Source organism: Nothobranchius furzeri, chromosome 2 (assembly GCF_043380555.1).
Source record: "Nothobranchius furzeri strain GRZ-AD chromosome 2, NfurGRZ-RIMD1, whole genome shotgun sequence".
NCBI lineage: Eukaryota > Metazoa > Chordata > Actinopteri > Cyprinodontiformes > Nothobranchiidae > Nothobranchius > Nothobranchius furzeri.
Genome location: NC_091742.1, coordinates 42296053 through 42308212, shown reverse-complemented (window position 1 = coordinate 42308212; position 12160 = coordinate 42296053). Strand labels below are relative to the sequence as shown.

The following is a 12160-nucleotide window of genomic DNA, read 5'->3' as shown; positions in this document are numbered from 1 at the left end:
CAGAGACAGACGGGACAGGAAGATCAGAGACAGACAGGACAGGACAGGAAGATCAGAGACAGACGGGACAGGAAGATCAGAGACAGACGGGACAGGAAGATCAGAGACAGACAGGACAGGACAGGACGATCAGAGACAGACGGGACAGGAAGATCAGAGACAGACAGGACAGGACAGGAAGATCAGAGACAGACAGGACAGGAAGATCAGAGACAGACGGGACAGGAAGATCAGAGAGACAGGACAGGAAGATCAGAGACAGACGGGACAGGAAGATCAGAGAGACAGGACAGGAAGATTAGAGACAGACAGGACAGGAAGATCAGAGACAGAGGGGACAGGAAGATCAGAGACAGACAGGACAGGAAGATCAGAGACAGATGGGACAGGAAGATCAGAGACAGACAGGACAGGACAGGACGATCAGAGACAGACGGGACAGGAAGATCAGAGACAGACAGGACAGGACAGGAAGATCAGAGACAGACGGGACAGGAAGATCAGAGACAGACGGGACAGGAAGATCAGAGACAGACAGGACAGGAAGATCAGAGACAGACAGGACAGGAAGATCAGAGACAGATGGGACAGGAAGATCAGAGACAGACAGGACAGGAAGATCAGAGACAGACAGGACAGGACAGGACGATCAGAGACAGACAGGACAGGAAGATCAGAGACAGACAGGACAGGACAGGACGATCAGAGACAGACGGGACAGGAAGATCAGAGACAGACAGGACAGGACAGGAAGATCAGAGACAGACAGGACAGGAAGATCAGAGACAGACGGGACAGGAAGATCAGAGAGACAGGACAGGAAGATCAGAGACAGACGGGACAGGAAGATCAGAGAGACAGGACAGGAAGATTAGAGACAGACAGGACAGGAAGATCAGAGACAGAGGGGACAGGAAGATCAGAGACAGACAGGACAGGAAGATCAGAGACAGATGGGACAGGAAGATCAGAGACAGACAGGACAGGACAGGACGATCAGAGACAGACGGGACAGAAAGATCAGAGACAGACAGGACAGGACAGGAAGATCAGAGACAGATGGGACAGGAAGATCAGAGACAGACAGGACAGGAAGATCAGAGACAGACAGGACAGGACAGGACGATCAGAGACAGACAGGACAGGAAGATCAGAGACAGACAGGACAGGACGACAGGAAAATAAAAACCAAGAAAACAAAACTTAAGTTCTTAAAACAATTAAATGTAGGTAGATTGATCCCACTACACGTGTGTACCTGTGTAAAGCAATACTTTATCAGCATGTAGTATTTATATAGTTGATACAATTCAGATCATCTTCAAAACTGCGCCCCATGCCCAGGGACGTATCTAAGTATTTTGGGGGCTGAGGCAAGTAGACCCCTGCCAGGTGTTTTAAGTTTAAGTGCCGACTGTTTTTATATTAGACTTTTTATATTTGCAATTAAGTCCAAAAGTGAAGAATTTGTTATTTATTACCTGGTTGTTCAAGCTACCTCACAGAAGTGATCTGTTGTTAAAAATTAAAATAAAAAGGTGATTACATTCTGGAACTGTTTCTTGCTTTTCTTAATCTTTTTTATGTATCAAAAGTATCGGACCGGGACTCGGTAACGGCAGATTCTCAAAATCAAATGACTCGGACTCGAGGGTAAAAAAAAACTGATTGGGACATCTCTAGTTATAACACTTTCTAACATTCCATTCAAAGGAACTTTGCTTCTGGCCGATAGCTTTAAAGGCTAATTGACTGCTCTCCGGTTTTTGATGTCAACAACAATAACAAATTTAGTTTACTCATCAAACTATCTTGGTTGATCTTAAACACAACAGCTTAAAGAGTGAGTAAGTCCTAAATTAACTTGTTTTGCTGATAACCTGTACAGATGAGTGTCTAATGGTGCTGTACACATGTGTAATCACTAGTGTGGGACTTTAGTACAACTTACTTTAAAAGTAATATTTCAGCCCAAAACCATAATTCTATCTCCATCTTCAGGTTAAAACTCTGTTCTACATTCATGTAGAACCTGCTGTGGCTGATGGCTACGCTGGAAAACGTGACATCAGCAAATTACTGCACTGCACTGGTATCCAGGTGAGGCAGCCGTACCTCCACCTGGCTCAGCCACTCACCTGCTCATATGACACGTTGGCTCTCCGAGCCGCTTGCCTCCTTGAAAAGAAACACCCTCCTCCCGTTTTCATCTAATGATCGTGGTTAACAGGAAATCCTCCTGAATGCTGCAGAATCTGTGTCTGCTTTTCTCCTGAGCAGTAAGTGTACTTTGAGTGTGTGCTTGTGTGCACTTGTTCATTAAATTGTTTTTAGACTGAGAAGCTACAACAGTGCACGCGGGCGGGGGGTGGGGGGGTATTGAGGTCTATCACGGCCCCAGCGCCACTGTCTCGGTCCGCCAGGCGACACCTCTTTCAGAAGCGCTTTCCTAACAGGAAGTGTGGATGAAAGAAGTCTCCACCCATGTCTTGATTCCCACTTTAATACAAAAATCAAGCACTTCCCACACCTTGAAAACACATTTTTGAAATTCAACCATTTTCAAGGATTTCAAAGCCTTCTTACAAACCCTGTCAATAAAACAGCATTCTCCTTTGTCCTCACCCTGTCAATAGCTTTGCCCACTTTTGACACACTGCCGTGGATGTCCTTGTGCCGAGAAGCCAACATCTGCACGGTTTCTTTGATATTCTTACAACACTGAGCCATAGTCTGAGACAGGACTGATAAGTCTGCATCTTGTACTCCTGGTAGAAAGAGAAAGAATCACCATGATGAGAAAGCACCAGTCAGAGGGTTTCCTCGTCATTTAAATGACAGGACTTTAGAATGGTCTTACCAAAGGCAACAAGCTGCCCACGTATGTCACAGACGCTTCGCAGAAGCTCGTCTAGCCTCTCCTCTGACTGGTGGCCGTACATCACAAAGCGATGGAGGACTTTCTCCAGCTCTCGCTCCACACATGCACACTGTTCCATAGTTCCGACTGGAATACACAAACACATTAGAGTTAAACAGATCTCTTCATGTCTGCAGGCTGTCAGAACCCTAAGTTCCTGTCTGCAACACATTTCTTTTATTGTGCAATTTGCTTGTTTATATTTCTTGTAGGAACGTAACGCTTCACGGGGGGTTGAATTGTTTCAGTTTGGTCCACTTGTGTACCGTTGGGTTCATTTTTTCCGTTAAATATCGAATTTTTATTTTCATGTGTGGAGCCTGAACGGAGCATGTCACCTCTCCCTCCCTTCACTCACACTGCAGGCATTGTAAATGTAAACAAACATGTGTTCTGAACGTATCCCCTGTGATGTAAAGTTTTCATCCTACAACGAAAACTACGGTGCAGAGGACGCTTGCTATTTAATACAGGTTTTAAGGAAGAAACTCTGGGCGGTGTGAGGTGTTTGTAAGGCTGGCTGCAGAAATAAAAACAGAGCATCAAACATTAGTCTGTATGAGCGTGACATTCACAGCTGTGCGAATAACCTGTGAAATCATTTAAGATATCATGCTACATCAGCAGCCGGTCATGACACCTGGCTCTGCTCACTACAGGAGTCTCTTTAAATTAAATAAATATAATAATATAAAATTTCCTTCTACTTTTACAAAGTTGAATTTTACAATTTGGACATGGGGACAGGTGATATGGCTAAAATATATTTACTTTCTTTCATAAACAGTCAGGATTAGAGTAGGACACATCTAAATGATGTGTCAAACCGGTCCTTAAACGTGATCTGCTCCCAGTTTATTACCCTACTGCACACTGGAAGCATGGGTGGTGCGGAACGGCAGCGGAACATCACTGCTTCAAATACAACCCATTAGAGAGAGTTTACTGGGTGATTCAAACAAGCCATGACACAGCAAATTTTAGATGTGTCCCAGAAGCAGCACACATCACTGCTAAAGACCGGATCGGGCAGGGGTGGGTGATATGGAAGAAATAATAATTTCACGACTTTGTTTTTGCAAAATCACAATTTTATCACGATTTTTTTCTATTTTGACATTTCAGACATTTCGGATGTTATTACCCATTTAAATAAATGTATTTGAAATCATACCTCTTCACAGAAAATAGGATAAAAGATTTCAGAATCCTAAAAAAATCTTAAAATTCCATTTTCTCCATCTCTCCTTCTATCTCTAGTTCTCTTTCTTCTTTTCCAACCTTTCTTGGAAAAGGTTGTGGCTAAACAACTCACAGCTGCTCTTGATGAACATAACATCTATGATAGCTTCCAGTCAGGTTTTCGTAGAGCTCATTCTACTGAAACAGCTCTTCTTAGGGTCTCTAATGACCTTCTGACTCACAGTGATGCAGGGGACTGTTCTGGTCCTGCTGGACCTGACTGCAGCCTTTGACACTGTTGACCATCACGTGCTACTGGAGAGGCTGAGAGACGGGGTAGGCATTTGAAGATCTGCAGTCTGACTCCCCCCAAACAAGGTGCTCGCGTGCTGCAAATGTGCATCTATTCTAAAGTGGGTTTTGTAGTGACCTCTGACATTTATATACTTTTATTTTACTAAGAATAATTAAAAAAAAATATTTCATGTGATTTTTTTTTGCAAAATGCAAACAATTTTCTATTAGTCATGCTGTTCAAGAGAGCTAAATAGAATAAACTGGCAGAACTAATCAGATAATGATTAGGGATCATCATATAATAATGAACTATTATCATGACACTAATTCACAGAACACCAAACATAAAAACATCTGAAAATATTTGAAATTACTGTAATTCTTAGGTAGGATGGCCAGGGGTCTCATTTATAAATCATTGCGTAGAATCCCAACTAAAACTGTACTTAAGCAAAACATATGTACTTACACCAAGTAGGTTTGTGACCTATAAAACATGGAGTACGCACAGCTTCACACAATCTCTGCTTTATAAATCACACTCTACCTAGAAATGTGCTCATGTGTTTCTGGATCACATGCTGCCCACTTCAATCAATCAATCAATACTTTATTAATCCTAGAGGGAAATTAAAGTTTCAGTACACACAAGTCAGAGATCAGACATACATGGGCAAGACACATGACAAGAATTGGTGACTGTGGTCATTCGCAACCCGAGTCGCGCTACCTTAATAAGAGATAAGAGGGTTACATGAGGATTGGTTCAGGTGGAGGGAAAAAAGGCACTTCACAGTTACCTTCCCACCAGGAGGGGGGGTAGGCATCTGTCTGCATTCCTTCGTGGGGGTTTGTTGCTTGCCGCTGAAGGCTACCAGGGCTTCGGATTCAGGTTACAAAAATTTGTTTGGGTCAGGCTGAGATCATTTTCCTCTCTGCCTTCAGCCTTTAAACTGATCATTCCAGTCCTTCAGTGAAGCCAATTTTGGGTTTTAAACTTGTCCATACCATCCGGTGACCCTCTCCGAGATGACATCTATTTTGCGCACTAATACCGGTATCGCAGCTAGAACATTGTCCAGCTTACGATTCACCTCGAGTAACGTCCCAGTCTGAGAAGTCTCCACAGGGACAGTGCTTTCCGTGGGTGCGGGTCGCCCTCCAATCGCTCCCGTCTTCCCAAATTTCCAGAAAACCAGATATCCTCCCACTCCAATCAGGAGAAATCCAGTGATTATCAGGCTGAATATCCACACATCTTTGATATCCTCAATGGACAGCTGGCTGAGGCATATGATCTTCCACTCCTTCCAGGAATCCAGTATATATCCCACCGGGTGTGTGTCCCTGTGGACATGCGGGAGCCCCCTGCTCCGTTCTCATTGTTGAAAAAATCTTATCATTCGGATTGAAATACCATACCATCAAATCCATGGTTAGTAAAAATAGGGTTTTTCAGAAGAAATGCAGAGAAGTGCTCTGTGGGCAGACAGGACAAAGATTGTTGGGGAAAAAAGATAAGGGAGCGAAAGAGAGAAGCGTCTGTACTCCGCGAGTGCCTTGAAGAAAAAACTTACTGCCATAAATAGTCAATGCAAAGTGCCTTGTGGATCTCATGCACATACATTAGCCGGCTCGTTGCAGCGCTCCTCCATTAACGATGGTGACCGTAGATCAAGGCAGATCAAGGAAGCGCAATTTCACAGAAGCAGAAGTTGAGGTACTTGTGGGCAAGGTGGAGAAATGAAAGGAAGTGCTTTTGCAAAACAAATAAGAGAAAATCCACGGAGTGGCACAGCGTTGAAGCTGTCATTGTTGTGAAATCTTCACATAGATCTGTGGTGGATATAAAAAAATGGTCTGATCTGAAGGTGGAAGCAAAAAAATAAAAATAATAAGATGTTTTGCAACCGCCAGAATGTGTCTGCCACTGGAGGAGGCCCTGGCACTTCTGATCCCCCACCACTCGCCGTTAAGATCTCAGCAGTACTCGGACCGGCAAGCGTGCGTGGCACCGTGCCGGAAAAGACACTGACCATGCAGAGGAGACTGGTAACGTTTAAGGCTTTTATTAATGCAGATCAAATGTGTCCGTCATTAAAATATAAAACAAAACCAAATCTCGTTTCCCCCCAGTGACTCTGGACGAAGCGTCCAACGAGGCATCCTGGGCGGCAACCGAAGATGTGGCTGCAGGGTCGGCCTGTCTCACCAGTGTGCGTCGGGCGCGTGGCCCTCCTGGAAGTGGCCGGGTGCTAACTGACACTGTCCTGCAGGCACAGAGGGACATGAATAGTGCAGTGAACTGCACAGAATATGTGATGTCCTGACTGAAATTTCAGGAACACTTAAAAGAACTGGCAAGAAAATAAAAGATGAAAATCATGCTTCTGTGTTTGTTCTATAAATAACATGTGGATAGGTGGAGAGACGAGGGCCCGGGTGGGATCCGATCTCAGGTCTCCCAGGTGAGTGTCACATGTGCTGTCAGCCAAGGGGACATCCCCTTAGGCCATGTAGCCAGGACGCATGATCAATCGGGTCACAGTGACAGGACGCTCACACCATTACAGACGCATGACATTCTGTCTCATGACTTATTCTGCACTTCAGGCTGTGTGTGTGTGTGTGTGTGTGTGTGTGTGTGTGTGTGTGTGTGTGTGTGTGTGTGTGTGTGTGTGTGTGTGTGTGTGTGTGTGTGAGCGCGTGCGTGCATGCAAAGCGGTACAAGTGATAATGCGGCTGGATTTCATAATTTTATCCTTCTCAGCAGCAGCACTGCAGGTGCTCTCCATGTCCAACATGTGTGTAAGCCAGGTCCTTAGTCATCTTAAAGTAGCGCATATTTTTCTGCTAAGTTTTCTTTCATAAATCCCAAAGTTTGCATGGAAAGTAGCTCACGCAGTTTTCCGACCCCGTTTTGTGCGTAAGCAAGCTTGATAAACGAGGCCCCAGATCTCTCACCAAATGTAGGACAGACTACTCACTGTGGGATGTGAAACTTCAATGCAACAATATAGTTAAAATGTTTTTTTTATTTTATCTGTTCTGCCTTTTATCTGTAACATCACTGTTACATTTCCATGAAATTATTACATAACTGATTTCCAGTATATTCTATTTCAATTCAACTGGAACAAGCAGTTTCTCAGCTCCTCTCCAGTTCCCACAGCTTAACTCAGACTGGACCTTCTACAGTGGCTCTAAGTAACGTTAGCTACAGTTATTTTAAACCATCAACTCAGTTTATAAATATAGAAAGGCCCACTATAAAACAATGAAGTTTTAATCAACTGTTTAACGTTTTCACTGAATATTTGTGTTGACTTTCCACAACAGAATGATAGTAAAAGTACCAGTAACATCTTTAGATCTATTGTTTATTTTCCACTGATATCAACATCTCACTGAAAACATATCCATACGGTTGAGCGAGTTTTTCTTCCTAATTCCAAATCTCTTATATAACATATGTAGGGAAGATGTGCCTAAAAGGGTTAATCTTGTATCTGAAACAACAACCGCAGCAGCTCCTCTGTGTCAGAATCTTCTTTGGGTTTTAGGATGAACCTGTCTAATTCCAGGGGAACTTGTGTTTGACACAACACTTGAACTCGTGGCCTCTTTGGTAGACTGTCATTACTTTATAATCCTTAACGATGTTATATCATCAGACGGCCCTAGGATCGGGTTCTATTTTTGCTGCATCTGGGACACGACAATTTCCGCAGTTAACATAGAACTAGACAGGAAATCCCACACTAGGGCTGCACGATATTAGGAAAACCTGCGATATTCGATAACAGTGCTTAATATTGCGATATCGATATTACTCAAGATAAACGAACAAATATTAAAATATGCAGTGTTGATGTCGTCTGGCGTGTGACGTCTGCTCTGGGTTCAAAGCAAACAAAAACTAATGCATGAATTCCATTACAATATAACATTTTTATTGCAAAAATAAGCAGCTGCACCTGCTACTGTATAAGCAGCTGCAGCTGCTACTGTATTAGCTGCTGCACCTGCTACTGTATAAGCAGCTGCACCTGCTACCGTATTAGCAGCTGCACCTGCTACTGTATAAGCAGCTGCACCTGCTACCGTATTAGCAGCTGCACCTGCTACCGTATTAGCAGCAAAACAACAAACTGCATGCACGCAGTTTCTCAGTGACTTTAAAACATCACCTCCACCATAAAACTTTTTCTGATGCTCCAAATACAGAAAAACATCCCTTACCAGGGTTTTTAGAATAAAAAAAATCAGAAAATAAGTTTAAATGTTAAATAATAGTTAACATCACTTACATGCAACAGCAAATTCTCTCATTGCTACTGAGCATTTTCTCCACTTATGTGGTTATGATATAAGCCTGTTGCTGCTATTGGGAAGTGAACTGTGCTGGGCCAAACTAGGAGAATATTAAGATTTTTTGAGGGAAAGAGAAAAACAATTGTCTACCTTTCAGAAGAGGAACTGGCAAAAAACTACATGGAAAATACGTGAAAACGTTTGTTTTTAACCCCAAATTGAACAAGTTTACCTAGATCTTAAAAAGCAGCTCAGATGATGAAACTGCAACTATGATTCTGATAACAAGCTAACAAATTGAACTAGCTCCTCTAAGATAACCTGCTAGCAGAGCTTCTGACTGACAGTTTATGTGCAGCAGCAAATCAACTATCCTGATTAACAAGGTTATAAAAGCTCATAAATGAAAAATCACTTTGATGTGTGGGGGAACTTTTCCAGGCCCTCTTTAGCAGGGTGGGACTGGGAGGAGAGTGCTGTAGCCTTTTAGCTGAAAGCTAACCGGAGCCTGGGGCTAACGGTGGGTTGGTTCACTGGCATGTGTTGGAGTCAGTCCGGTGTCGGTACAAGATCTGCTCGGGTGCAAGATCGGCTCGGGGTCCGTCGACTGCCGATGACGTCTAAGTAGTTGATTGGCTGAACATGAATCTTATGGAATTACGTAATCATGTTACGTTGTTATCGCGTTACGTTGGTCCAGGCAAATCTTTCTGTTGGAAAGATGGACAACTTTTACAAAGAAATCCATCATTACCTCTTTGAAAATACACTTTTAGCATAGAGCTGCATGTATATTAGGGCTGAACGATTAACTGCATGTGCAATTAAATTGCGATGTGACAAAAGGAGATTTTCTAATCACAAAGGCTGCAATTTGGCAGCGAGTGGTTAGCGCAATGCTAATATACATGGAAAAACCCATAGGAATGCTAATGCTAATATCACCGATTACATTATTACAAATTATGAATTAGAAACATGCCAAATGATTACATTTGGAGTGTAATAGAAAGTAAAACTACCATCAATCAAATAAGTACAGACAGGTATTTTAGTAAAGCCAGAAAACTTTTAACTCAAGAGTTTTGGCTAGCAGCTATGAGCGTAGCTGAACTACGCATGGACAAGACGTCAAAAACTAAACACAAAATACTTCAATAAACGGGACACACTTCTTTCCTGCAAATACAATTTCACAGGTGTTGCTAATACCTATGATTCTTCAAGGGATGTGCTCAAAGAGGAGTTCAACATTATGAATAAAATATAGTGTTTTATTTTACAAATACCATTATAAACACAAACTTACGTCTTAAGAAACATTATTTTAATAACGAAACTGCTAAATTCTTTCCAACAGTATAGATGTGTAGTGTGTTTTGTCCGAGTGGGTTTGCTGTACTTTGACGTCATCAGCAGTCGAAGGACCCCGAGCCGATCTTGCACCCGAGCAGATCCTGTACCGACACCGGTTATTATCAGCTGCTTAACGACACCGAGCAGGTTCACGTTCACGTTTGAAAGCAGCGCTGATTCCAGAAACCTCAGCACAAAGTGCGTTCGTTAATCTGAGCCAGCATGACGAACAAGGGAAGCGAGCGGCAGCGGAAAGTGGGGGCTGAGCGGAGATAGTGGAATTTTGGGGTAAGGGTGTACGTAGGGGGCGGGCGTATTTCGTGAACGGACCCATCTGATTGGCCACATATCAGAAGGGCTACATTTGATTGGTCAAATAATACTTCCGCGTAAAAAACAGAGCTGGTTTACAAAAAGTTGATGTATGACACGGATGGAAATGTTTGAGCCAAACATTTATCGCCGTTTTTGACGTGTTTTGCGATGGGCCTATCGCACGTCCTGTTATCGCGATGACGATAATTTTTCGATATATTGTGCAGCCCTATCCCACACTGTTTCCATCAAGGCTGCTCAACTAATCGAATTTTAATCACAATTACGATTTGTGTTTTCAACTATTATAAAAACTAAACGAGCCGATTATTTGCTCCTCCCTTTTGTGCTGCTCCGAGTTGAAAATCAAGCGCTCCTCCCACAGTGTTGCCAATTTAGCCAATTTGTCACTATTTCTAACAGCTTTTCAGACCCCCTTTTTGACTTTTTCAATCCTAAAAGTACCTAGCGAACAACATAGAAACATTTCTGGTAACCCTTAGCTACATTATGGATAACTGTGGTCCTCCAGGTTAGCAAAACACTCAGCCTGCATTCCAGACCATCCTTCCAGAAAGGGAATGACATTGTGATGTGTCGTCGCAAACGAATTAACGAATTAAAAACAATAGAGTGGGGTTGCATTCTTTTTAATGTGTTGAATCATTTCAAATTGCACTATGAATTGTACCAAATTCCTACAGTCTATCACTCAAGCTGCGTTTATATCCCTTCCGGCCGGCACTCGGTGCACAGTATACGTCATTAACGCGACCACCCTCTTTTGCAGGGGGCCTCCCACAGTCGCTCCAAAGGGAGTAGCGGGGCTGAAACGAATTTAGCCGTCAGAGGAGTGGGGCTCACGCGGCAATATTACTACGAGGCTAAGCGCATCAGAATCGAGTTTTATCACCTGTCCCCTTTGCTCCTTGTCGCGTTTACGAGACCGACAAATTCTGATTTATCACTCTGCAATGACACGATGGTCTGTCTTATAAAAGAGGCTAGAGTGATGAATCCGAATTTGTAGGTCTCGTAAATGCGGAAAGGAGAAAAGGGGACAGGTGCTAAAGCTTGACACCCCCCCCCCCCCCCCCCCGGCAAAAGAGGGTGGTCGCGTTTGTGACGTATACTGCGGAAGGGATATAACCTAGGGCTGTCAAAATAAACACGTTTTTAATGCATGCCGACCTCCCTTTATCCCGTCTTGGTTTGAGAGGTGCCTGATGGCTTCAGCTTTGCTGCTATAAATGCCAAAATCCTCCCCAGGGTGCAGCAAACGCTACGGTCCTGTAGAAACAGCTTCTGTAATGACGCGATGGCCTGTCTTAAACTTCTGATACTAGCGGAGCGATCTTGTGTTGATCAACAAATCATCCACACACAGACGGGACTGAATCACCAGGTGAAAATAAAAAAACGACTAAATGACTTAGTGTGTGAACTTCTTGTTTGCCTGTCATTTTATTTTCTAACTGGAAACGCTTCGAAACCGCCGATAGGTGCTTTTTAGTTCAACTCATTGCTGGTTTGACCGAATACAGAGAATGTCCACCTACCCGTAAAGTGCTAACCAACAATGAACCTCAAACAGATTTTTACTTATGCACAAACGTGCCACCATTTATTAGTTAAGAGTATTTAATAATTAAAGATATTCGATTCAACAACAGGCAGTACAATAATTTATGTTAATTAATAAATCTGTGACCGCTGAGTTAACATAACAAACGGTATCAAGTTGGTCTTGGCTACAAAAGGTTAGCCTGCAGCTGA

At 43.1% G+C, this 12160-nt stretch overlaps 1 protein-coding gene across 3 annotated transcripts in view; it reads right to left on the bottom strand.

The window, feature by feature from the left end:
• Window positions 1-12160, bottom strand: part of rmnd5b (required for meiotic nuclear division 5 homolog B) — a 51536-nt gene that overhangs the window by 39097 nt on the left and 279 nt on the right. For all 3 annotated transcript variants that reach the window (XM_070545776.1, XM_070545775.1, XM_070545778.1), the window contains exons 2-3: window positions 2861-3007; window positions 2626-2768 (exon numbers count right to left, since the gene is read on the bottom strand). In XM_070545776.1, the coding sequence (XP_070401877.1) occupies window positions 2626-2768; window positions 2861-2999 (282 nt within the window). In that variant the 5' untranslated portion in view covers window positions 3000-3007. The remainder of the gene's footprint in view (window positions 1-2625; window positions 2769-2860; window positions 3008-12160) is intronic.